The sequence below is a fragment of the Atheta coriaria genome, unplaced genomic scaffold (genome assembly GCF_025399875.1).
Source record: "Atheta coriaria isolate IRGN ID8LTWV9N9 unplaced genomic scaffold, Caltech_Dcor_3.1 hic_scaffold_6_pilon, whole genome shotgun sequence".
NCBI classification, from domain to species: domain Eukaryota; kingdom Metazoa; phylum Arthropoda; class Insecta; order Coleoptera; family Staphylinidae; genus Dalotia; species Dalotia coriaria.
Window position 1 is genome coordinate 1 of NW_027045448.1, and position 27,976 is coordinate 27,976.

Genomic DNA, 27,976 nt, shown 5'->3' on the forward strand with positions numbered 1-27,976 from the left:
TTCTTTGTTTTGAACTTGGGATTTTCTTTCTGGTACACCCTGTATATTCATTTTCCTTCGTGTCCGTGAAAGATTTGCTTTAACTGTTGTTTTTAAAATTTTCCTTTTTACACTTTGAATTTTCTTTCTGTGACACCCTGTATATTAGTTTCCCTGTTCCTCGGGTGAAAACGAATGATATTTGTAGTGTTAAAATGTTTTGTGTTTTCATAGTAAATTTTCCATTTGTAACACCCTGTATATTTGTTTCCATTTTCAACCACGTAGAAAATAGGCTTTGCTAATTTCATTATCCCGGTCGAACTTTACAAAGTAGTACTTGCTTGCATGTGCGCGGCTAAACAAATCGTAAGACCTGCTTCACTATGGCGATCTAATTTGAAAACGACAATAGAACATTGATAGATAATCGCTTCAAAATATACTATTAAAATTATATTTTATTCAAACTCATATACTAAAAGATAGTACATATACAAATTTAATTCTGTTACATAAAATTTAAGTACATGTGTTCAATGCGACTCACGAAAGTGACTTAAGTTACAAGTTACACTTACTTGAATGTTTAATCTTCACAAACTGAAAATGGATTAGATTCCCTACGGACTTCATTCCACACGTAAAAACAAATCTGTGCTTATATTCTCAATGTTTGAATTATTTAATAAAATGTACAAAAAATATATAAACTGGAAAGGTAAGAACACCTCTTCTGTGTCAACGAGATATCCGGACGGACGACGGCATATAAAAACGCGCACAAATGTACACCCTGGCTTCCACGCGCGATAATTCACAAATAACCGCACGCCGCACCAGTCCATTAATTCTAAATGTTATCTTGCTGATCGATTCTAATCTCAACTAACACTTAAAATCACAAGAAACGCGCAAATCCAGTTACAAGATCGACTGGTGAACCAAACACACGTGCGTAAAAATCTAAACCAAATATCGTACCGGTCGACTAAATGCTGAAAGTAGATATGCATTTTGCGCTACGAACGAGCGACAAGAAAATGATAAAGAATTTCAATACTCAATAAATTTAATGCAGGCACGATTGCAATCGATCTCGTACACCGAGACGTTCAAACTCCTTGACGTCTAAAACAAACAGATGCAAAATCAGATACTCTGTGATTTGTGACTTTAATTCATATTTAATTCGCTAAATTAATCCAAAACAGTTTCAAGATGCCCCAGGACGAAACAAGTTAAACTCAAAACAAAAACTGAACATCCAAAAAAATCACATGGAATTTTAATAAATAAATATATTTTTTATACATATACAATTTGAATATCAGAAAGAATGATTGTTTTACGATATCAATGCTCGCCCGCTAGACACCCAAAAACAACCAAAAAATTAGGGCGTTCAAAGCACAAAAATCGAACTTCGTTATTTTTCGTTAAAATAAAAACTAAACAAAAAATAAAGTAAAGATTTCAAACTAAATTCCATGAAAGCGCCATCTGGTCGCGGCGGAACAAAACAAAATATTAGGCTGACATGAGCGCCTGATAGTGGCACCATCTAGTTTTGGGGTAGAATTACCGAACTTGAAACGAATTAAGACGAAATTGTAATGTTTCTGCTTTATATTTAAAATAATCCAATTTAATTTACTTTCATTGCATGAAACATGAAAATTATTTACAAGAATGAGAAACAATTTCAATTCCTACAATATCATAATAGACCGTTGTCTAAACATTTCAACGCCTCGCTAGACACCTCCCAAAAATCATCAAAAAATTTGCATTTCCCTGAAGCACACATATGAGATTTCCCCGCAGATATCCCGTGTGTTAATCACACAAATTATTTATGAAAATGATAAAAACAAATTCATTACCTACATTCCTGATGAAGAATCGTTGTCCTAGGGCAATTTGTTCGCCTGCTAGACACCTAAAACAAACAAAAATTAGTATATCGAAGCTAACAAAATGACATTTTGCAGGTTTCCGTGTGATAATAACAGAAATTATTTATGAAAAGTGATAAAACAAATTCATTACTCACATTCTGATGAAAGAATCGTTGTCCTAGGGCAATTTGTTCGCCTGCTAGACACCCCAAAACAAACAAAATTAGCATATCGAAGCACAAAAATGGCATTCCATATACCGCCAAACATTTCATGAAATGATAAACAAATTCATTACCATTCTAATGAGTTAGAATCGTTGTTCCTAGACAATTTGTTCGGCTGCCAGACACCCAAAACAAACAAAAATTAGCATATAGAAGCAATGTAAAATTCCATTTTGCAGGTTTCCCGTGTGATAATCACAGAAATTGTCAGTGAAATGATAAACAAATCCATTACTCACATTCTGATGAAAGAATCGTTGTCCTAGGGCAATTTGTTCATTGCTAGACACCTAAAAACAAACAAAATTAGCATATCGAAGCACAAAAATGACATTTTGCAGGTTTCCCGTGTGATAATCAATACTGAAATTATTTATGAAATGATAAACAAATTACTCACATTCTGATGAAAGAATCGTTGTCCTAGACAATTGTTCGCCCGCTAGACACCTAAAACAAAACAAAATTAGTATATAACAGCCACAAAATGACATTTTTGCAGGTTTCCCGTGCGGATAACTGTTAATAAAATTATTTATGAAAAATGATAAACAAATCCATTACTCACATTCTGATGAAAGAATCGTTGTCCTAGGGCAATTTGTTCGGCTGCTAGACACCCAAAAACAAACAAAATTAGCATCAAAGCCACAAAAATGACATTTCAACGCTTCCGTGTGATAAATCACACAAATTATTTTATGACGTTTGTAAGCCGCCAAGATCGCGCGCAAACACAAAAAAAAAATACAAAACATTTCACGAGAAAGGGTGATTTTTTCATGCGAATTATCACTTTACCGCTGGCCTCGTAAAAGTACCCTGAATCGGAGTCACTTACTGCTGAACAAATACAACCCGATGGAGAATTTACTCTAAACACCTGCCTGGAGTTTTTGTGTACTTTGGCTTGCGTTCAATGATTAAAATGATGCGCACCATTTTACCAACACCACACGTGGGGATAAGTACAAACAAACACTTAGTTACACATACCACATACCAGTATTTCACTCGTTGCAACACTCAGGGACTTCATAGTTGAAGATGATAAATCTGTGAAATAAATGACATTGTTAAGGGGAAATGCGGGCGGGGTGTCAATATTTATTTTACCGCAATCGGGAGTCGACTGACGAAGCGAATCAACCTGCATTCTACCTAGCTCGTGATTCGGCATCGGAACTCGAAGGCAATTGCTCAAACAGAGAAAGAGAAACGATAAACATTGAGTGCGCACAAAATAAGGCAGACACAAAACATGCAATAAAACTTCTGGCGAAGTGTAAAATATGATAAATATAAATGCAACTCGAAACTTGTTTATACACAAACAAATACTGGATAGTTAACAGGAATTCGCCGAGAACCCTGCATAAAAAGTTTCTGCAAAACAATCGGCGAAAATATGTATTGTCAATACGTTATTAAACTATATGGCTGGTTGCCAATGGTCCTTATTAGGTCGCACGAACTAAAGGTAAATCACATTTAAATACAGTAATAATAGATATGGTTAGATAAGCATTGTTCACAACACACAAAGGTAAGATTTCGTTTTTAATCCGACAAACAACGACTTCCCGAACAATGCATGTACGAATGGGTGAATTAAATATAGAAAGGAAAACGTTTGCATCTTTGCTACTCGTTTTCTTGGTTTATACTGCAAAACATTGTTCATATTTCCGGGGAAAATACCACACACAATGACAATCAGAGATAGACCGCAATTAAACGAAATAATATCGCAACACACGTAGCAAAACGATGCAGGGTCATACCGCACCCGTATCTCGCGAGCGTGCAGTGTAAACAAGTTATAGGTTTGCGGCCATCTTGCAATACGCACAACAAACGCAAAGAAAATAACGATTTTGTATATTCACCAGCCAATTCTTCACTAATGGAACACTAAACATGTATGTAATAACTATATGCGGTCGATGCACAATCGAAATAAATGCGATTTATCGATTTGCAAAGTGAAAATAAAATGATAACATCCGCGAGAAACACGTACGACACAATCAACGACCGGCACAAAATTGAGCTGAGCACGACACGCAGCGCAACCAGCGACAGCGCAATAGATGCGCAAAGCTGGCGGCGCGTCGATGACACACCTTGTGTGCGAATTTAAGCTAAACTAGAATATGCTTCATACGGCATGAGGGAATTTCAAAGACAACATACGGGAATCTCATGCGTTGCATTTCACGCGGCGGAAGAGATAAGAAAGTAAATCGTTCAAAACAAATACAATTGCCGAATGTCTACTCTTCTTCTCTAAAGAAAACTTCAAATTTCCAATTTTAATTTTGCTGTCATTTGGTAACAACAGAAAAATAACAAAACGCAGAGCTAAACTAAAATCTAGGTACACGGCAAACTCTTTCCATAAATAATAAAGTATGAAAATTATTTGAAATAAATATTAAACAAGACATCATTTTCAACCATGTTGAAATAAATTTTAGATCCGTCGGAACGCAATCATTGAATTAAAATTCTTGTTATTCGAATAATAATGATAAGAATGACAATAATTACCAGGTTGCACATTAGTCCATGCTCCTCTGTTGATGACACAAACGTTTTGCACAGTCAATTAATTATTGGCATGCACAAAATATCATCGGCCGTCGCCCGTCGCCCGACGGCAACGGACTCAGAAACACGTGAATAAATTAAACACGCAAAATTTAGAATTTAGAAGATTACACACGCGATAAATAGTTGAAAACATATCAAACACGTTTATTAACACTAATTACCACCGGCGATCAGGAACTATAACGCAATTTGGCCAACTTATATCAAAGAATAACACGAGCCGAAAGTGTGGAATGTGTGCTCGCTGTTATCGCACCGATGCAACAAAACAAAATGCACTCGTTGGAATATTTTCAGTTAATACTACATCCTTGCGCCATCTGATGACTCTTTATAATACCTCACAAAACAACAAAGTGTTTCAAACAGTATGGCGCGCATGTGTGTCAGTGCGAAGTTGTCAATGAGGCAGTGAGTGGTCACGCGCATAGATAGTAGCGTCCGTGTGACACACGAACGCGACAATGTGCATGCACCACCTAGTCTAAAGGAATAGCAGTTTTGTTCACAAATGCAATAAGTTAAATGCAAACGTCACAAAACACATGACACAAAATAAGACGGAGTGAAAATAAATTGCAGACTAGTGATGGTTAACTCGAGTACCTAACTCGAGTTCAACCCGAGTTACGTGAATTTTAACTCGGGTTAAATCGAGTTTTGTTTTTTTTCCGTGTTGGCACATCACTACTGCTACGGCTTGGCCGCCCGTATTCAAAGTACCACGTTTTGGGTCTATATGCCGTGTTAATCTACGGACTGATCTGAGAGATGAAATTTTTATTCTTAAGAAAAAATTGCCATACTTTTTTTCGACGATTTTCAAAAATTAATATCTCTTAAAACAAAGGAGATAGCTACCAACGAATTGCTGATTATGAAAGATTGGAAAATTCTCAATCAGATAAAAGTATAAAATAATTATATTTCCTACAGTAAAAGGTCGAAAATCGCGACTGAAAGTGCTAAAAAGTGACATTTCTCAATTTTTGCCCATTTTATTCAAACGCGAATATCTCGTAAACTAAAAGAGATATTTAAAATCTGATCACAGCGTCTTAATCTACGGACTAATCTCTATAAGATGGAATAGTTAAAACGGAAATCTGTGAGATGAAATTTTAATTCTTAAGAAAAAAATTGCCAAGGGGTGGTGCTTGATACTTTTTTTCGACGATTTTCAAAAATTAATATCTCTTAAACTAAAAGAGATAGCAACCCACGAATTGCTGATTATGAAAGATTGGAAAATTCTCAATCAGATAAAAGTATAAAATAATTATATTTCCGACAGTAAAAGGTCAAAAATCGCTACTAAAAGTGCTAAAAAGTGACATTTCTCCATTTTTGGCCATTTTATTCAAACGCGAATATCTCGTAAACTAAAAGAGATATTTAAGATCTGATCACACATCGATATTTCTCAATTTTTGCAATGCAGACTAAAATAGACATACCAAACATGCAGCGCCATCTGTCAGACCACGAAATAATGACGAAAAGAAAATTGCATATCTGCCTACAACTACGAGCACCATCTAGTGGTGGCTGTCAAAATCACTTTGTTTTATAGAAAACTGTAATTGCAATCAGCAGTTCTCTCAAACCTGTCATTTTTCTGTGGCGTTACCGGATTGACAAGCGCACAAAAATTTGATTTGACTACAATTTTAATTATATGTAAACCGAAATAAGAAATTCATAAGAGAGAAAAGTTAATTACCTTTCTTTTGATGTGTGTTGTAATCATTCCAGAGCAGCATAAGCCCTAAAATGAACAAAAAAATTCAATTTTCTTGCATGGTTTTAGTTCTTGTACTAATTTTTAAACAAGGTTCTCTGATATTCAGATAATCCACGGAGGACTGGGTGGTATTTGATACTGGGTAGTCATGAAGCAATAAATTTGACTTACCGAGGTTAAATGATGATACTACTTCTTCAAAACCGCCGAAGATAAGGTCCAAAGTGTGTGTGCACAATGTTCGTTTTTCAAAACAATGGCAATAACAACTATTTTGAGACAGTAAATATATAAAACAGATAAATCACGGCGCAAACCTTTAATTTAATGGAAACCTAAGTACAAACAGCGTTTTTATATTGTAAGAACGCAAAGTTATGAATAAAACGACGAGCGACGCGTGCTACACGACGGACGAATTTATACTGGCGTGCGAAAATGGCGTCGACGCAAAGCACAGTGTTGGTAAACAACAGTTGGCAGCACTGTAACAAACGTCAAAACCAAAACAAATATGGTGTGTACGTGGAGGCCGTTGAGTTCACCGACTGAGTTACCCTTAGCTTTCGTTTCGGTGTTGAAAATATTGTTTTTTAACCAACATTTTTATCTCAATATTTTTGGTGCCAAAATTAGGTATTACTACTTTGTGATCAAGGCAGCCATGAGCTGTTGTCGCTATTTTAATCTAACTATATCACATCGACTTAACCTCACCTTTTTCGTATGACATTACAATATGCTATGTTTCTCTTTGCAAGTTACGTTTACGGTCATTGCTAGTTTTACTCTTCTAGGTAATTCACAGCCAGCATGTGGAAGGGTACAGACGATCCGGGTGGAGGATCTGACAATACACCACCGAGTAGTCAAGAACTACAAGAAATGAAGGACCAATTTGAGCAGCAGCAAATGCTCATTACACAGTTCAAGGAGATCATGAAAAAGACTGATCAGACCTCAACAACTGTGACACAGGAGAAGGTAGCAGAATATGCTAACACTCTAACCAAAATGAAATCTAGAGCTAAGAGGCTTAATTTGGCAAAAGAGAAAGATTGTGAAGGTGAGGTGACCAAGTTGAACACCCCTGCAAATGAAAAAGTATTATTGCTAAGACAACAGTTGGAGCAAAACAAAGTTAAGTTAGCTGAAAGGGGCAAAAACCAGAAAGGCATTGAAGAAATGGTGGCCCAGGTCAAAGCACAATTGGATGATTCACAGCAACAAATCAATTTATCCCAGACACCACTCAATATTTCCTTGTTTGATGAAAGAGTGGACTACACACCACAATTAAGCTCTCAGGAACTGTACAACATTTTACTCAACAAAGATAAACTCATTAATGAAATGAATGCTAAAATATCTAAGCTACAGGGGAATGTGCTAGACCTACAAGAAAATGTGAAAGAAAAAGAGTCTGTGATTGATGCCAGAACCAAAGCAATTACACTGATGTCTGAAAATTTGAGTAAAAAAGGCAAATCTACTTTGGACGCGCTGGAAGACACGAAGGTGCAGATGCGACGCATGCAGGAAAACTTTATTGAAATTGAAGAACATTTGAAGGCAGAAAATTCAACACTTAAAGCAGATTTAAACAATAAATCCATCGAAATTCAACGGCTGCAGGTTGAAAATAGAGAGTTGCAAGAAAATGAATCACGGTTACAAGTAAAAATTAATGAATTAGAGAAGGTGAAAACTTCACCGACGGTTTCTCCGTCGAGGCGCTCACCATCTAAAAATAGAAAAAGTAAAAGAGGGAAATTTCCATCAAAACCAGATACATCCAAGGCAGATGATGAATCTAATGCGCTGATAACTGCTTTAGAAAAACAATTGAATAATAAAGAGGCGGAAATTGAAATATTGAAGAAACAGCATCAAGATCAAGTTCTGAAATTAACAGAAGAATTGAACACGCAGCGTGAATCTGCTGTAAAAGTAGCTAAAGTAGAAACGATTGTCCATGAAACAGACGATGCCGAGTTAAATAGGCTGAAGCAACAACTAGATGAAGCAAATAAAAACATGATTAAGGTGAAAGCCCAACATAAGAGCAAATTGAAGGAAATGAATAAAAAAATTGAAGAGTTTAAGAAGATTGGCGACGTGAACGCCGAGCTGGTCAAGATGGAAAATGAAAATTCGAAATTACAGCTGAAAATCGTTGACTTAGAGGAGGAAAAGGACAACTGCAATTAGGTATGTGCAATTCAAATGGTAATTCTTAAAATAATTGCATTATTTCCAGAATCCACCAATATAGGTGTAATGGAAGCCACTATCAAAGACTTAACAACTAAGCTAGCAGACCAAGAGACCACTATAAACAACAGTGTAGCAGGTAATTACAAAAAAGTTCATATTTTTGCTTGTGCGATTTGGAAAAGTTTAATTTAATTTTTGCGTAAAAGTTAAAATTTTCTGAATTCATTGCATTTCAAAGATGAGCGGTAATAAAACAGGTAGTTTTGTATCATTTTTCATATGTGTGTTTATTAAATTTTAATTGTTTTTAATAGAAAATAAAAAATATCAAGAAGAACTCCAAGCAATGCGTGATAAACTGGAGCAGATGACAAACGACGAAGTCAAGCAGGAGTTGTCCACTGTTCAGTTTGAAGAACAATATGAATCACTCGAAAAGGAAAAGAAGTTATTACAAACTACTATTGAAACATTGGAACATAAAATAGTTGAGATGAACACGCAATTAGAGGCACTGAAGACTGAAAAATCAGAAATTCAGTTAAAGTATGACGGCTTACTGCAAGAAAACGCAGAGTTGATCGATCGATTAGAAAAATTAAGTACTGAGAAAGTATCATCCGCAGAGAGTATTGAAATTGTCGAGAATTTAACGCAGCAGGAGAAATTGGAGCTGGAGGCGTACCAAAAGAGCTTACTGCCGAAAACAAGCATGGATAATTTAGATGATAATGTGGACGGTGATCTTAACGACAGCGTTAATCAACTTACTGAGGAAACATCTGAATTGCTGCAGAAGATTGAACTATTCACTGTTGAAAGACGAGAAGTTATGGAAAAATTAGAATTATTGACTGAGGAAAATAATCAGTTGAGTCTGAAATTAAGAGAAGTTGAAAACAATAGGGATGTCTTGGTAGAAACATATGAACAGCTTCAAACTGAGAAAGAAATTTTAGATAATAAACTTGAAGAATATGAGGAACTGATTTCAGAATTTAAAAAACAAAATTCAAGTGACGTTGTAGATCATTCTGCAGTTGAAGAATATAAAAAGTTTGTTCAGGTACAAAAAGATGAAATCAACGATTTACAATTAAAATTGTTGTCATATGAAAAAACCGATTCTGTGCGAGATGACAATGTTAATAAAGAATTGGAAGATAATTATATGAGATTGATTGCAGAAAACGAACAATTAACTGCACAATTTGCCGAGATTAAAGAAACTAGCCAAAATTACATTGAGATTATCGAGGACAATAAACAGGAATTGATTAAATATGCAGAAGTGCTGGATGTTAATACAAAATTGAACGCGGAGCATGAAAAGTTAAAGATGCAATTGGAAGAACATCAACAAAATAAAACCGAACAAATTAAAGTTCTTGGTGAAAGCTTAGATGAGTATGAAAAGGAATTGAATGAAAAATGCAAACTTATCAAGACGTTGGAAAATCAAATTTACTCTTTGCAGGAAGAAAAAGTACTTATCGAAACTAATCTGGCGGAGAAATCAAACGAAGTCGAAAGTGTTCGTTTAGAAAAGAAACAAAAAGAAATTGAGAATGAAAAATTGTTGAATCAAGCAATAACCACGGAATCTGAAGTGAAGATTCAAGAGTTACAGACTAAGAATAAAGAACAACTTGAGAAGATGAAGAAAATCGCAGCGAATTTAAAGAAAAAGACGATTGATTTCAAGGAACTTGAAGCTAAATACAATGAATTATTATCGATTAAGGAGGGTATGGAATTACAACAGTCTGCAGATTGCGATAAACAAAATAAAATATCTTCGTTGGAAGCAGAATTAGGATCGTTGTCAAGTGAGCTACAGCGTCTTAAACAAGAGTTTGCTGCCAAGAACACAGAATATTTGAATATTATTGAACAAGAACGAAATTTACACCAAGAAAATCAACAGATAATGACGAGAAATGAAGAAATCACTACTCAGTTGCATACTTATTCAGCACAGATTGAAGATTTGCAGAATATAATTCGTGAATATGAGTCGCAAATAAGTTCTTTAAATCGTGAAATGGAATCATTACGCTCTTCGAAAATATCTGATGAGAAAAATGATATGATTCTGCAATTAAATGATGAAATTGAAGCTTTAAAGTACAATTCACAAACTTCAAACAATGCTTTGCAGATGAAGATTCATGAACAGGAGGTTTCTATTGAGACATATGAACAGGAACTACAGATGTATAAAGAAAAAGCATCCAGATTAGAAGAAGGTTTGTCAGAGGTGGAGGCACGTCGACTAAGTTTAGAGCAGAGATCAATCGACCTTGGTACCAAGCTGGAAATTAAAGAATCAAGCTTTATGGAAGCCACAGAAAAGGGAGAACATTTAGAAAATCGTTTAAAAGCTCTAGCAGAAAAGGATCAAAGGATTGAGGAAAAATTGATAGAGGTACAGGAGGAAAACGCTGTATTGCAAAGCGAAAATCAAAAGATGATTGCCGAAGTAGACAGTTACAAAAAGCAAGTTGAGCAATACAATTATCGTATCAAGCATTACGAAGAGAATCAGGAAGCTGCAAATGCTTTGGAGGCTGAAAAGCAAAGCATGGAGTTAAAGTGTAAAAATTTAGACAATGAATTGAAAAAACTTCATATGGACTTTACTACTCTTCAAAATGAATTCGAGAAGGCTGAGAATGAATCTCAGCAACAGCTACAACGTTCTGCGGCCGAAAGAAAACAGATGATGGAAGAATTAGAAATTCAACGTGAAGAAATTTCGGTTTTGTTAGAGACTAAGAATGATATACAACGTACTGTGGAGGATCTCAATAGCAAGTTAGATCAACAACAGACGGAGTTCGAGGATACAATCAACAAATATCATGATTTGCAACAAGAACATAAGAAGGCTCTAGGCCAACTGGAAGAGTACGAGGCGTCAATTCGATTCCAAAAAGATGTACAAAAAGATATCGAAAGTCCTGACGATGTGCAGCAATTACTAAATCGTAAATTGCAGGAACTTGAAGAGTTCAAGCGGAATTATGTTCCATCACCAGCTGATTTTTTCAATGAAAATCCAATTGAATCTAGCCTCAATAAGGAAATTCAAGATTTAAAAGAAAAGTTAAAACAATTTAATAATACAGAAGCTAAGAGTTTAGAACTGGAACAAGAAATGCATGAAAAAGAAACACATTTACAGATAAACGAAGAGTTATTGAAACGGTTACAGGAAGAATTAGAACTAAAGGACCAGCGTATTAAACAAGACGAGGCTGAAATAATTGATTATAAAACACAGTTGGATTTTGCTAGAAATATGTTAGAGCAGGTGGAAGCGAATAACTTCCAAACCTTAAATCGTAACAATGAACTGGAAAAATTAATTCATAGTGTGGAACAGCAAAAAAATGATCTTCAGCAACAATTAAATAACGAACGTCAATCCCAGCAGCAACATCAAGTGCAATGGCCAGAATCGTCAGCATCTGAACCATTTGCATTCATCCAAGAAAAATCTAATCAAGAACCTACAATGGTGAAGCATGACGTGGTTCCTGTGCAAGCCTTGAATGAAACAAGAAACACTCAAGAAGAATTACTACAGAAGATTAAAACGCTTGAGTTTATAGTGTATAACACCGAACAAGAGAAAGAAAACGCTCAGATTCAATGTGCCCAACTCTCAGAAGAACTCGGGCGACTTATTTACGAACGGGAGCAACAAATGATTGCAACTTCGAATGTCAACAATAGCGATCGTTCCAATTCACAATTCAATCTAGAATCACAAATTGTCTCCGGTGGTGAAGTATCCATTCCACCGTCAATTCCGTTCCAACCATCCAAGGACCCCGAGCAATGTTTCTCCTCGCAGAACATTTCTGAGGACTTGTGTGAACAGCAACGTGCATACGAATGCAATCCGTCAGCGTTTGCCGACGATGACGGATGGGGATTCGACGTAGAGGAAACCAAGGTGGAAGAGGCGCAGGTGCAGTCGACGCCGCCAAGTGATCTTCAAGAAAAGATACGCTTGTTGAATCTTGAACGAGATGCACACCTGGAGGAAATTCATCAGGCGAATGTCAAGTCAGGCAAACTGATAAAAAAATTGAAGGAGTTCAAGGTACGCAACGAGCAGTTGATTGCCAAGATTAAAGCAAAGGATAAAGATGATTTTGGACTTGAAGATACTATCCAAGATGAATTAAAAGCGCAAATAATTGGTTTGGAGAAGAAATTGAAGGAAGCGGATGCCGAGTTGGTGAAGGAACGAAACGAGCGAGAGAATATTGCTAAACGGGTAGATGTACTCACAGCGGCTAATGAACGGATGGTGGAATTGAAAGAAAAGCAAGATATTGAAGTGATGGGTTATCAGCAACAAGTTCGCGACTTGCAAATCAAGTTGGAAAAAGTTGCTTGGAGTTCCGACTTTGGGGAGCAGGTGGTGTCTACTTCTTCAAACACTTCGGTTGCGTCGCTGGCGACCGATAACACTACGTCAGAAAACAAGTTGGAAGAACTACAAGTCTCTGTTAGAGAATTGACATTAGATAATGAAGAATTGCAGGCAATGTTGGAAGAACAGACACGTTTGCGTAAGGAGGCTGAAGCCAGAGCAAAGATTGTGCCCAATGAAGTTGACGCGGAGCAACTTCGAATCGCCTTAGACGAACAGGCTAAGTTAATTATTCAGATTGATGCACACAAAGCCGAATGCAGTAAAATAAGTGACGAGCGCGATTCAATTCAAGAAGAATTGAGGAAACTTGGCGTTACGCTTCAGGGAAATTACAAAGAGAAAACATTATTGGAAGCGTCTCTGTTGGAAAATGGTATTTTGATTGAATCGCTGAAGAAAACAATCGATGAACTGCAGATCAACATGAGCGATGTCGAGCAATTAAAAACTGAATTGGATTGTTTACAAACTGAAAAGGCAACGTGGAATAAAATTCAAGAGGATAAGATGAAGGAACAACAAGATATACTTGCTGAGAATGCATTATTACAGACAACACTGAATGATTTACGCAGTCAGTTGCAAGGAATGCAGTCAACTAACCAAGAGAGCGCAGGATTGATACAAGAAATCGCCAATTTAAAGGTGGAATTGGAGGAAGTCGCTAAATTGAAGCAGCAGCTGATAGATCAAGGGTCGGAGTATGAGCAGAAATTGGTGGCTGCAAGCGAACAATTAGCCTTGGAGTGGGCGCAACACGTGGATCAGCGCGGTAATGATGTTGCCGAGAGCTGGAAGCTGCACGTGGATCAACGCGAGAACGAATTTACGCAGTTGGAGCAATCATTGCGCAAAGAGCTGCACGAAATGGAGGAGAAGTGCAATGCGCTCGTCAATGAAAATAACGAGCTACGACGCAACGTCGACGCCGAGATACGTAACGAGGTCGACCGAATATCCACGCTTCAACAGCACGTCGCCAAACTGGCTGAGACACTTCAACAAAAGGACGCCGACTTTGAACGACTACAAGAAGAGAACGGCAATTTGATTAAGCAGTTGCACGACTACGAAGGGCGCATAAACACCGACAGCGAAGAGCTATCTACCCTTCTTCAGCAGCACGGAGACAAGGACAGGGCAAGCGGGAATTAATTGAGAAATTACGCGACGAATTAAAAGCGAAGGATAACGAGATTACGCAATGTAAGTGCAATATTGAAGAATTAACGAAGGCCAAGTCACAGATCGAGGATAATCAATTGCTACAAAGCGAAATTTCCAAAGAAAAGGAACGAAATGAAAAACTTAAGGCAAAGGTAGAAGAATCGTTGTTGCAAGTTACCACTTTGCAAGGCACACTGCAAGAGAAAGAACATCGCCTACAAGAGCTTGAGGCTTACCTACAACAATTACAAAACGATGATGCCAGCTCCAAGATTCAACTGCAGACGAACGTGCAAGAGTTACAGCAGCAGATCGCGCAATATGTGATGCAATTGCAGGAAAACAACCTACACATCGGCAGTCTGAATGAAGAAATCGAAAGCTACAAGGTGCTGAGTAATCACCTACAGAGCAAGGACACAGAAATACAGCGACTTAACAATTTGATTGAGGAAACTAGTCGTGAACATGAATATGCCTTGGAGAATCAATTGTTGGAAAGTCAATCCGTATTGTCTACAAAGTCTCAAGAATATGACGCGTTGAAGCGAATATTGAATCAAACCGAAATTACCAGAGACGAAATGATTGCAACAAAAGATTCAGAAATTGAAGCGTATAGAGAGCAGTTTGAAGGCGTAAGCAAACAACTTGCAGAGTACCAAGTGGAATATGCAACATTACAGAATAAACTTGTAGAAACCAATGGACATGTTGCTACCTACGAGCAACAAATTTCACAATTGAACGGAATAATCGAAAGTCAAGTTCTAAAAATTGAAGAACTTCAACAAGATATTTACGAAAAAAGTCGGAATTACGATGCACTCGTTGCAGAATTGGATAACACCCAAGAGTTGCAGAAGAAAGTGACGTTTGCAGAGTCTGCTTCTTCTCCCGGTAATGATTCTATCAAGGAAGGAGTGCAGAAAGAGGAAGATCCTTTTGATGCGGCTTCCAAGGCAGAGTTAGATTTGGCTTTGTATATGCTTCATCAACGTGACGTACGTTGTGAAGAGCTCACTGTCGAACTGATGCAGCTATTGGAGGAGCGCGACACCCTTCAACTTCGATTATCGAATGCGCTTAGGGAAAACGAGGCAATTCGCGCGAACGAAGCACTTGTGGGAGAAACAAGTGCTACTAGTTTGAACGTTGACTCGTTAAAGGCTATTGCTGGAACACCGGAGGCAGACAGTGCATTCTTGAAGGAAGGACAAGCGGAGGCTGGATTAGCTAATAAGTATGAAATTATTATCAACACTAGAGTGGAGATCCCTAATTAGTTATTAATATTTTATTCCTAATTTTCATATAGGTTAACGGAACTAAAGGTTGTGGGATACAAGAAAGATAAAACACTTGTGGATGAGCAAGAATTACGTCGTCTGCAGCAAATGGCCTTTCTTCAACAGCACAAGGACGACGTGTCCAGGTTGCCGGCTGAAGCTCAGGCCAGGCTACGCGACGCCAATTATACCCTATGTAAGTTCATACAAAAATTTATTAACCATCACGTTGGTGTACTTAATTATCAATTACAGCACGCGACGTACAGAGCCCCTCCAAGGTGCTGCTCAACTGGTTATGGGGCACTAGCACGCCAAAGGTAAACAACGCTTGAGTTTCAATTTGGAAATAACTATATAGTGCCTCCCCCCACAGTCGCATTTATTTCCATAATTTGTAAAAAGTATTTTATAGCTAAATAATGTAAATATATGAGAAAGTGAATTGTTGGAAAGTACATATGTTGAGTGCTTTTTGTAGTTTGATACAAAAAAGCTTTGCGAAGCTACTTACGTCGCAAAACAATTAATCATTAATCCGTGAATGATATTCGGGTTCTCGAGTGGATCAGCGTGTAAAACATCGATTTAGATTACCTGAGCATACATCCATTTCTATTACGAGTGCAAATATTTGCAAACACTTACCATATTACACCGTCGATGTTTTGATAATGTTCGAGTTCATATGCCGCTAAATAAATCGAAGCCGCACACAAAAACAGAAATTAAGTACACTAAGATGTACAAAGTATGATTTATAATAAATTCATTTTAATGAGGTCTAGTTTTAGATGCTTAAGATGATGGGGATGCTTAAAACTCTGCAAACTTTCGTGATGGACACGTTTGTGAAATAGATTAATTTTCATATGGAGTGCGGCGGCGCGCGTATAGGCGGCACCGCCCCCGTCCGATTTTCGCTACAGGACGCAGCGGCGAACGGCGTCTCTCGGCTATGCTTTCGGCAGTTGGTGGTGGCGGCAGGTACGCTCGCAATCCGCGGTTCACGCACCTCGCCGACGCGCTGAGAAGCGAGTGTCGCGCGACGGACAGCCGTAGTCGGGCGGGCGTTTTCGCTTTCTAATCTCTGGGCAGCGCGACCACGGCCCCGCAACACACATGTTCGCGTTGCGCTAGTTTTTTTCGACCCGCGCGCGATTAAGGACGTGGTGGTTTTACGCGTTTCGCGTTGCCGTGTGTGAATTCACCGTGATAAGTTGCAAAATTGCGATAGGGGCCTCGGAAAGAATGACCGGAAAAGTGAGCAAATTTGTTTCGATTCAAAATGTGCGCAGATAAAAATGAACGTAGGGCTGGAATCTACAAGAACGTAAAAACTATCGAAATTCGACTGAACGAGGTTTGTTTACATATCGTCTTAAAAGTTAACTTAACCTAACTTTCCCATGTCGTTGTTTAAACATATTCAATCATATGTTTCAGGCGTAATGTAGACGAACGAAAGTATATTTAGTGAAAAGATACAATGTCCAAGAGACACTCGACGGTCAGCTTCACCAAGTCAGACTCAGCCAACTACAATGAACCAGAGCAGCAATCCTCTGATGTCTTTGATGAAGACACTGCTCAGCTTTCATTTGCGCCACAGCTGCAGATGTACCTGGCACGTCTGTCGCAGGAATCCGGCTGCTGGGGCAAGTGTTTCCCAATTCCCTTCGAGCGCGCTGCTGGCAAGTCGTGGTGGGATCCAACATTTGATTCGGATGATTTGGAGGAGCAGTACAGGACCAGTTCAGCCACTCACAACAGACTTAAGTTCAGGTAATTATATTTATATATTGAAAATAATATTGTCAATTTGTGTTTGACATTTCATTTATTTTGTTTGTTGCAATCATTGTGTGAATTTATGTTCAATTTGTGCAATAGATATTTGTTGGTTTTTTCACAAGCCGTGTTTTTTTTATATTTCCTGAGTTATTCATGCTTATTCATTGGGACACAAGTAGGGAGAAAGTTTATTAAGACAATCAGAGAAACCAATACTTACGCTGTTTCACACCGCTTTATACACTTGGCTTTGTCAAGCAGCTACAATATTGATCAAGCATTCAATTAATTATAGTGTTGCATGTCAAAAAAGTGCGGCGTTGAACACATGTGGTGCCTATATAGCGATATATTTTGATATACTGTGATTTTAACATTAATAAGTATTAATGAGTTGCTTTGTGCACTTTCTACTGGTCTAGTCGTCGCGTAATATCGATCTTAAGCCGCAATTTTGTGAATTAACGCAATCCTAATGAAAATAATTACAGGCAGATTCTTCGCGCAATTTTTTTAATCGAAAAAATGACCGAAACAAGATCAAAATTCTTTAAAAATGACATGCAAAAATTATTGTATGCCTTCGCCATGTTTTTTTTTTGCTATATATTTTTTTAAGGACCTAATTTAATCGTTTTCGATTTGATTCGTTGGGTAGGGCAAAGCGTAATTAAAAGCAAATATTATTATGATTGCAATTTTGTCGCTCCCTTCTCTCGGCGGATTGTTGACTTCGCCGTCCCTGCACGTCCGGTGCGGTGTTTATTGAATTACTGACATAAACATGCGCAAATTGACGCGATCGCAACGCGATGCAATCCAACAATGTGCGCTCGCGCCCGCGTAATGTACGAAGATTGGAAATGTGGTGAAGAGTGTGTCGAAACAGTGTTGTGGATCACTATAATTATTTTTTTCCACCTACATCTTTAAAGCATAAAGTTTTAACTGCAAAACTATTTAGAAACAATCTTATTACGAAAATATGCTAACATCAGTATATCGTTTCTAATTAGATTAGTCAGTATACTTCATTCTCCCCTCATCTATCCGTGTAGTATTTATAGCTGATGAATCAATAATTGATCAATTAGGTCAAGATACTCTAATCCGATCGCACAGTGTCTACACCCAATCTAGCTACACCTTCTTACTTTAATCCCTTATGGCAAGGCTTTTGAGCTCTATGAAGGCGCTAATTCATGCGTGTAACATCTTAGGAGATTCTCTTAAAGTCTGTGGCTTTGATATTCGGAGATAGATTCGATTAAAGCATTTAACTTGGAATCCATTAAAAATCGAAATAAAATTACAAGAATTTCATTATTTTCGCAAAATTAAATGCAGTCGTTCATTATAACATGTATTGTGCAGCGCTGTGAGCTAGAGCTTACTTTGTTTTACCTGGTGAATAAAACATACCGGGTGTTTTGATATGAACTTTCATTGAAGCAAACTTTGCATAATTATATGTGAGCATCACTTTGTATATCGACAGGGTACAGATCGCCATAATTAAACGCTCCATAAATTATAAAAAATACAATTAGTACCGCACAATATCACATAGACTTCATGGGATATTAATGGAATAGCACAAAACATTTGCTTAACTTATTTGAGTGTTGTGTGGTGTTATACCTACAAGTTCGTAAATCCTTCTATGAATCAAAACAATCCTCTTTCGTCGATTGTCGATATGAACGCAATCGTAAACAAGGCCAGCGGTGACCTTACGTGTGTGTGTTGTGCTGTTTGTGCGCATACACGCAAAATCAATATTTTCATACGCATTATGAGCTTACCGCGCTGCGTGTGCATTCCGTGCCGATGCGGCTGACGACACAGGTTCCCCACAACTCCAGGCGCTGCCTCCAGAAGTCTCGGAAACGCAATTAGTTTGTCCTTAACGAACGGCGGAGGTATTATGCAGAAGCGGAAGGAAGCAAGCGGGTTGTATTTAAATTAAAATTTTCAATGCGCGCTTATTACTACGCGTTGTTTACTCACACCAACAACGTACTGTTTATGTGGTTGCTTAGCGACGCCTGAGTTTGCGAGGATAAACTTTGATCAATGTTCTTCGCGCAGTCGGTTAGGTGAAATTATCAAGAGTTGGATGCTTACTAACAAAATGGAAAGCGAAACTAACATACCCGGTGTAATATTGTTACGCGATTTATCGCTGGAGGTACGCAAAAGACTTGGATTGGACGCGGTGACCATACGCCATCCTTACACAAGGGTACAAAGGGGTCTATTGATTCGTGAGGAGCTGATTGAAAGAATCAAACCCCAGGGGCAACAAACAATTCGCGAAATTGATGAGCATACTGACGAAGATCAATTCGCTGATGAGGATGAAGTGGATGAGGCAAACGACGAAACCTTGTTGCTCATGGTACGTACGCCTACGCACGACGATTGCTTCCAATTGTGCATCATGCCTCAAGCTGAACAGGAAACAATTCGATCATTAAAACGGCTCGAAACTCGTGTAACTTCGCAAATAATCCGCCACCCTAGGCATCGATGGCAAGCGGATCCTGCAACTGAGGAATATATAAATGCTGAAAAACCAAGCCTTTTTCGGGGTTTAGCCAAAGTTGAAATGGAGACTATTTATCCTCGGTATAAAACTATAGAGTTGAGGTTGTGCCCTGCCCGGGAAGTGAGCAAAAATGGCTGTTATACGGAACTGGTTACCACCGAAAAATATCGCAAGGCAATCGTTCACCAACGCCGCGTTTCCGTTTACGTACAGGCCAAGCCCTACACGAATGAAGCAGGCACGCAAACGCCACTTAAATATCCGAAGACCACTTGGACGCAGTACGAGTTTGCTTATCCGGAAATTGCTGCACCGGACGAAGAGTTCGCCATTTATTTCAGTGATAAATTGCGCAAGAAAATACGCGTGCTTGAAGAAGCTTTCTTGCACAATTCGCACATTAACTTTTACTCCCTTGATTATTATTCTGGTGTGATTCCGTATCGGCCCGCCATTCCACTGGAATATAATTTAAAAATAGTACTAAAAGATGTGTTACGATGTAAGGATAAAATGGTTAATTCGATTGTGGAAATGGCGAATGGTTACATGGCGGTCTCGTATAGTGACCAATCATGGAGGGCTTCGAAAAGACAGAGAGTGAAACAGTGTGCAGTGGATTTTAATGTGGTCCTTGTCTGGAGTACAGAAGATCCTTTACAACCTAAAATATTAATGGATACGTTGGGTCATAATGTCACGAGCTTAAAATTTAAAAATGGTTTTCTTTTGGGAGGCTGTTCTAATGGGCAAGTGTTGATGTGGACCTGCAATGTTGATAATAATGACAATACTGATAATGAACACTACCAATTTGTATGTGGGTTGCTTAACTGGTCATGGGACATAGTTAATTTAAGAGTAGAAAAACCAATTGCCATGTCTTATATTGAGGATTCTCATCTACATGGAATTGGTGCTATAGAGTGGTTAAATCATCAAGTGTTTGGCCGCTTTCCCCCTCTATGTCTTCAATTTTATACTGTGGGAATTGACGGTGTCTTGAAATTATGGAATTGTCCCTTAGATCTCGTTAAACCTTGTATAGGAAAATCTAAGTGGAAATCATCGAAGTGGGATGTAATTAGAAACCGGATTCTGCCTAAAACTGACCATGTAGCAGACAATTCAGCATTGTTTCAACTAAAGCCATACTTTGAGATCAAACTGACTGAGAAACCAGTCTCAAATGCATATTTTTACACCGATTCCGAAATACAAATAACTTTAGGTACATATTTAGGTGAATTATTGTTTTTCAAATGGAATACATCCATAAATAATTTCGAAGAATATTTGTATGATGCTGTCCAACATCATGGTCCAATTGTCAGAATTGAAAAACATCCAGAGTTCGACGACATTCTGCTGAGTGTTGGCGGCAGAGCGTTCTCGATTTGGTTGCGCGCAAATTTGGTCTTGGCGAGAAGTTGCTCCTCGCCTGGGGTCAAGTACACAGACGGAAGATGGATCCACTCTGCTGGAGGAGTTTGCTTGTCTCGTAACGACGGTTATTTAGAATTTTGGGATTTTTCCACTCAAAGCAATACCTACCTGGAAAAAATCTGCATCAGCAGTGAGGAAATTTTAGAATTTACTTTTGATAAATTAAATTTAATTACTGTAATATTAAGTGATACAAGCGGATCTATTTTCTATATCGAAATACTTAATTATTGCGCCAAAGATACAGCAGAAGATACCGAAAGCACCCGAAAAATCTTTGAGAATTCTGCTGAGTGTTATTCTTCTTGGATTAATTGGACTAACAAGCGCAACGAGAAGAAAAAATCAGCTGAATTGAAACTGCTTGAGGAACAGAAATTGGCTCAACTTAGAAAAGTGCGGCGGTCTCAACGAGCACCGGAACATAAGACGATAATAACAGTAAAACCCCGGCCGACTTTCAATCAATTGGAAACACAATACGCCATCGATACGGTGCTGAATCAAAAGAATTTGAGTCTGGACGAAGCGCTACGGTTGCAAGTTCCGATACAAATGGCTCGCGCCGAGGAAGTGCGACTATTGCGGAAGCAACGTGGGATAACAAGCCGGGCGATGACGATATTCGCCGCAAACCTGTCGACGTATTTGCCGCAATTTGTGAGCGCCAACGAAGATAAACACGCGCTACCCGCATTAGCACCGCCCCTTTCCGCCGGCGAACAAACAGAATTGAAGCACACCGCGGTAAATCTGCAATTTGAAGCCGACGGCGAACAACAAGAAGCTTTGCACGAGCAGCAGCAGCATGTCGTGGCCGAGTACGAATTGATTCTCGCGGAATTGAAAGCTTTCATCACAAAGAATCGATTCCGCATACAGCAGGCAGAGCGGCAGCCGTTTGTTCTGCGCCATGCTTTGGGCGAAAAGCGGCGGCAATTTTGGGCGCCAAAAGAGCGTCGACGCTCGCGGAAGGATTTATGAAGGCTTTACCGAGCTAGCGAAATCTAATAAAGGAAATGAATAGTTTTACATATGCGCGATAGAAGTTCATTGCACGCATTAATGATTTTTTGTTGCTCTCCTTACTTGTGTCTTGCAATAAAATAAAACTGATATAAAATTGTATGTATTGTTGCAATAACTTTAAATGATTGTTTCAGATACGCCCTGTGGTACATCCTCTTAACATCGTTGTCATGGCTGGCGTATTTTCTAATCACGTGCTGGTCGTCTTCTGCATCCAAACAGTACTGGTCAATATCTTGCACTGTTCTCGCCACTTTAATGCTCCTTGTTGTGATTGTCCTGCTGTTGACGCATACCGAGTTCTTTGCCTCATATATGCTCTCGATCTCGTTAATCGTTGCCATTTCCTTATGTGTACTCAGCTTGCTCTTCGTGTCGCTCATATCATCGAATGTCATATTTGGAGAAATGGGCAAACCACCGGATATATCACCATTGGGACAATTTTCAATCTGCACCGAAGTCCTGCTATTGATATATACGGTCATGCCGCTAAGATTATACATTTCGATCTTGTTGGGAATTGTTTACTCGGTCTTATTTGAGTTGCTGACCTACAGTTTCAACGAGCAGGCTTGTGATGGTGTCACCGTTGTTGTACGCTGCATGGCGCACACCTGTATCCATTTAATAGGCCTGCACATCCTCATCATGACGAATGTCCGCCTTCGTAACACGTTCATGAAGGTTGGACAAAGTTTACTTGTGCGACGCGAACTAGAATGCGAAAAGCGATTGAAGGAAAAAATGATCGAATCACTAATGCCGCCGAAAGTTGCAAGTTGGTTACTCAACGAAGACGAAAACTTAACGCGCAGTGGGATGGAACCGAGAAATTCGAATGGCGGGGCTGATTCTCATGACATACAAACATTATTTCGACCATTCAATATGAACCGTGTTGAGAACGTTTCCATACTGTTTGCTGATATTGTGGGTTTCACAAAGATGTCCAGCTCGAAAAGCGCCGAAGAACTCGTAGAAATTCTGAATAATTTATTTCAGCGTTTTGACCTATTGTGCAAATTCCACAATTGCGAGAAAATCTCCACCTTAGGAGATTGTTATTATTGTGTCTCGGGATGTCCGGAACCACGACCGGATCATGCGCAATGTACGGTCGAGATGGGCTTGAGCATGATCGAGGCAATAAAACAAGAAAAAAACGAAGGTGTTAATATCCGCGTGGGTGTGCACACCGGCACCGTACTTTGTGGAATTGTTGGCACGCGGCGTTTCAAGTTTGACGTTTGGAGCAACGATGTCACTTTGGCTAACCGGATGGAATCCACGGGGAAACCAGGTTTTGTGCATATTTCGGAAAATACGTGCAAGTTTCTTCCAGATTCTTATTTTCTAGAAGAAGGTGAACAGATTTTTGGTTAGTATAAAAAAATCGTCTTGAAATTTAAATATTTGAAGCTAATTTATTGCAGGTCTCAAAACATTTTTTGTTACCGGAAGAAAAACGGAACGTTTGTCTTCATACAATGGGAGTTTTAAGGGTATTGATAGACCTCAACCAAATTCGACTTCATTACAACTTGTTGTTTCCCCTCCTACGTCACCTCCATCCATTTCACCGCATACGCGACCACGCGTACTCTCTTGTTGTGACGCGCCCACTGCATCCTCACTCCTCAAACCACAACAATTATACAATCCCTCCCTGCTATCACCCGATACGTGTAAAATCAAGGCCAGTAGTTTGCCGAGCATCCTTGACTCAGACAACGAACAGGATCAGGAACCGACCGAGAAAAAAGATGAAAACATTAAAACGCCAACGTCGACGGCATCATCGGGGCGGTATTCGGTGAAATTGAAAAACTGGAAAATTCCAAAATTCCTACGTAAAGGATCCGAAAGTGGCGGAAAACCGGAATGTGTGATTTCGCAGGATTGCCCGTCACGCAGCTCCACGGGCGATGACAATGCATTCATGCAACCACCTGAAAATACAACTGGCTACACGCAAATACCGATGATCATTGAGACGAAAAACGACAATCCCCCGATTATGGCCGAATTAAGTGTGGCAGCATCGAGCGGTTTGTATTTACACGAGCCAAAGGATTACATTGACGTGAAGAGTTACATCAGTCAGTCTCGCAGCGACGTTGGACAATTTGATTATTCGCCGAGCGAGTTTTCGCATTTCATCAGAACGGGTAGTTATCGAAGTCAATATGGCCGCTCACCGAACGAGTTCTCGTTTCTAAGTCGAGCCGGTAGCAACCGATCTAAACGCGAAAAATCACCAATCAATGATCTCATGCCATCGGAAAGGGCGAGGAGTGCGACTGTAACCGTTGGGCAATTGGAGCGTCACAAAAAGAGCAGTTTGGATGTACCTGGTGGAAGATTATCAGGTATGATGATTGATGATCAAATCAGTACTGGACCATCAGTAAACAGCAGAAAGGATTCAGGGATCAAGAGTAATAGCAGACGAAGTAGTATAATGCAGGTTAGTGCCACTGTTCAATGAAGTGAAGCCAACATTTTAATAATATTAAAATGTTTTTAGATTGAAAACCGCTTGCCATCAACCAGTGACTCCTTTCACCATCGCGTTAGTGGTTACTTCACCTCTAGTCAGTCGAGCATTAACTCTCCTCAATATTCCTCTCGTCTACCAGGTCCTTTTCCAGCAAAGTGCAAGATTCAAAGTTTACGTAAACAATCTGATCGACAATTGATCAAGTGCGTGCAGGACAACTCCAAGTCACGTCGTTCGTATTTTATAAAACCACCGCTCTGTCCGATTAGTTTATTCTTCTGTAACAAAAAAATGGAGCACGATTATCGCGCGAATGTACATGCCATGCACACTCCGACAGACTCTCTGCCCACACTGGCCAACACAACGCTGAACACGTACTTTGATATTTTTGTCTCCGCGTTGATATTTTTTATTGTCTCCACCGGGCTGTTCTTACTGTACACTCCGTCACCGCTCTGGATCTGTACGTTTTGCATATTCGTTTTGATCCAGCTATGCGCGGTTGCCATTTGTTTCCCCCGCGTGGGTTTCCTTTGTGATTTTTATCTCAATTTTATTCAGAAGTGGTATCGCTGGAACGCTTTCGGCGGTATCTTAGTAAGTCTTCCGTTGATTTCCGTGTTGGTCAACTTCAACTGCCCGAAAATCCTCCAGAACGATTTGATGATGGGGGAATATTTATACGGCTTCCTGCTCTTTGTAGGGCTCATTCACTTTTGCAACTTTATTCAACTGAACTGCTGGATGAAGAATCTGTTAGCAACGTTGTGTTGTACTTGTTTTATTGGTGGAATTTTAAATTGTCCACTGGACGACGAGAATTTTAATCAGTTTTTAAACTTTAGCACCAACAATAACGGCAGTGAGTTTAACACCACGGGAGTGATCAACGACCATAGCCGCATTCAGAATTTGAATTTTATCTTCGATTCTGAGATATTGATGGATTTATTATTATTGCTAGTGCTGGTATGGATTTTAAATCGAGAATTTGAAATTTGTTATCGATTGAGTTTCCACGCTAATTACGTGGCTAACCGTGATCGGTACCACGTGCAGAGTCTGAAGAATCAAGCAGATTGGCTGATATACAACATTGTGCCGGAGCACGTGGCCGAGCTGCTCAAGAAAAATGCGAAATATTCGGAGAATTTTAAAAATGTTGCTATTATTTTTGCCAGCATCGTAAATTTTAACGAGATGTACGATGAGAGTTATTTAGGTGGGAAGGAATTTTTACGAGTGCTTAACGAACTTATTGGAGATTTCGACGAATTATTGACACTGCCACGTTTTCAAAGCGTGGAGAAAATTAAGACGATTGGAAGCACATTCATGGCGGCCAGTGGGCTCAATTCCAAAATGCGTTTACAACAAAATGATGAACATGACCACCTCTTTGCTCTTATGGACTTTGCAATCGCCATGCAAAAGGTCGTCGATAATTTCAACCGAAACCTATTAGAATTCAACCTGATTCTACGCATCGGTTATAATTTCGGCGACGTTACTGCTGCTGTGATCGGTAAAACGAAATTATATTACGACATTTGGGGAGATGCGGTAAATGTGGCATCGCGCATGGACTCAACCGGCGTCAATGATCGCATCCAGGTGGGTGAGCACTGTCTGGATATTCTTCGGCAGCGATACGAATTTGAGCACCGTGGATCTGTCTATGTCAAGGGCAAAGACAACATGAACGTGTATTTGTACTCGCACAAGTTGCACGACATCGACGCCGACGATATCGTCGAGATGTGAACATTCCGAATGTTGTTCTTTTTAAATACTCATCATTGTTATTTAACGGTGCATTTTGGAAAAGTACAAAACATCAGTTCGGTTATTTTTATATATCTATATATTTTATTATTCTCATGGGATTTACTAGCGAAAAATTTTCATAGTGCAAGAGTTTTAACACTACTAACATTAATTTCTTAAAACAGAAGTGAAACTGAAATCGATTCTTGCCAGAGCACAAATTTAAAAATCAAAAGACTGCTTTGCTTTTATTTATTAACACGTTGAGCGTTTATGATAATTTGCTGAAGTTTAAAATGAAACCAAATTGTGACCAAATACTAAAAAGCTTGTTAGAGACGAAAGTAAAACGTGGACCATTTTATATATTGTAAAATTGAACTATTTCAATAGTTAGGGATTTTTGTATTGTTGCACGAATGCATACAGTATATTATAACCGTACCAACTAAACTATTCCAATTTGATAATGGAGTTTTGTGATTGCCATAATAGAATTTTAGAGTGCATTAAAGACAATTGTGTATAGGCCGAGTGGGTGGACGTACGTTGAGATTGAAGTTGATTTATATATGTATATATATATATTACTAGTCGAATATTATAGTAGATAATATTCCTGAAATTTCAACAATATTGTATAATTGTGCAGACGTACATATGATGGCGGACTGCGCATAAGTTAATGATTTTTTACTATTTGATACTGAAGTGACCGACACACCAAACAAATATTTATGAAATGAAAACGACGACAAATACCGAAGGAGATTAATAATGATTAAAGATCCAAACCCTAACATTCCAGAGCTCTTAATTGGCAACAAAAGCATCTAATGTAATCTGTTATTTAATGTTTTCTCTCGGGTCCTACAACAACATTTTACATAAAGTGCCTTTCTATGAACAAGAAACAAATTATACCCTTTGTTGCATTGTCAGGGATATATATTAAAACATGAGGTACGGGAGGAATATAATAGAAAATTGCCTTTCTAACATATAACGCGTAAGTAAATCACAAATATAATGAATGTATTTGTCTTGGGATGCCATGCACTTATTTATTGAAGCATTTACGTTTTTGCGTTGATATTACATTGCAGGGTGTCACATGAAAAAAAATTGATGTATGTAGGCGATATTTTATAACTTTATGATTGGAAAGTTGAACATTTGAATTACGTAATTTTCACAAACTAATTTGTACATACAACTATATGCTAAAACAAATAAAAGTAAAATAGATCCTTTTTTAAGTTTAATGATTTTTATTAATGTATCTACAAC

At 38.6% G+C, this 27,976-nt stretch overlaps 3 protein-coding genes and 1 long non-coding RNA gene across 4 annotated transcripts; 3 read left to right on the forward strand and 1 right to left on the reverse strand.

The window, feature by feature from the left end:
• Positions 1–3,274: 3,274 nt before the first annotated feature.
• On the reverse strand, positions 3,275–6,909 carry LOC135794327 (uncharacterized). Its single transcript, XR_010548869.1, has 3 exons — positions 6,639–6,909; positions 6,447–6,491; positions 3,275–3,306 (listed from the first exon to the last, which is right to left on the reverse strand). It is a non-coding gene; the product is annotated as an uncharacterized lncRNA (long non-coding RNA).
• A 54-nt stretch (positions 6,910–6,963) lies between these two features.
• lva (lava lamp) lies at positions 6,964–16,051 on the forward strand. The gene is given in 7 exon segments (XM_065305720.1): positions 6,964–7,103; positions 7,265–8,676; positions 8,722–8,820; positions 8,999–14,289; positions 14,292–15,547; positions 15,623–15,789; positions 15,849–16,051. Coding segments are annotated over 6 exon segments (8,289 nt in total). The 5' UTR covers positions 6,964–7,103; positions 7,265–7,280; the 3' UTR covers positions 15,929–16,051.
• A 487-nt stretch (positions 16,052–16,538) lies between these two features.
• Ac13E (Adenylyl cyclase 13E) lies at positions 16,539–27,951 on the forward strand. The gene is made up of 5 exons (XM_065304919.1): positions 16,539–16,956; positions 17,040–17,378; positions 22,548–23,794; positions 23,850–24,883; positions 24,944–27,951. Exons 2-5 carry the CDS (start codon positions 17,083–17,085, stop codon positions 26,681–26,683), a joined length of 4,317 nt encoding a protein of 1,438 aa, XP_065160991.1. The 5' UTR covers positions 16,539–16,956; positions 17,040–17,082; the 3' UTR covers positions 26,684–27,951.
• Positions 19,211–22,488, forward strand: LOC135793814 (dynein axonemal intermediate chain 3-like). The gene has a single exon (XM_065304920.1). It carries the CDS (start codon positions 19,507–19,509, stop codon positions 22,366–22,368), a length of 2,862 nt encoding a protein of 953 aa, XP_065160992.1. The 5' UTR covers positions 19,211–19,506; the 3' UTR covers positions 22,369–22,488.
• Positions 27,952–27,976: the final 25 nt, after the last annotated feature.

What these genes read in the sequence shown, in the direction of transcription:
- Ac13E (XM_065304919.1), top strand. Translation starts at nt 17,083, where the DNA reads ATGTCCAAGAGACACTCGACGGTCAGCTTCACCAAGTCAGACTCAGCC. An exon ending in AGAAGGTGAACAGATTTTTG is followed by an intron (nt 23,795 to 23,849) that starts GTTAGTATAAAA and finishes AATTTATTGCAG; the next exon opens with GTCTCAAAACATTTTTTGTT. An exon ending in GACGAAGTAGTATAATGCAG is followed by an intron (nt 24,884 to 24,943) that starts GTTAGTGCCACT and finishes AAATGTTTTTAG; the next exon opens with ATTGAAAACCGCTTGCCATC.
- LOC135793814 (XM_065304920.1), top strand. Translation starts at nt 19,507, where the DNA reads ATGCTTACTAACAAAATGGAAAGCGAAACTAACATACCCGGTGTAATA.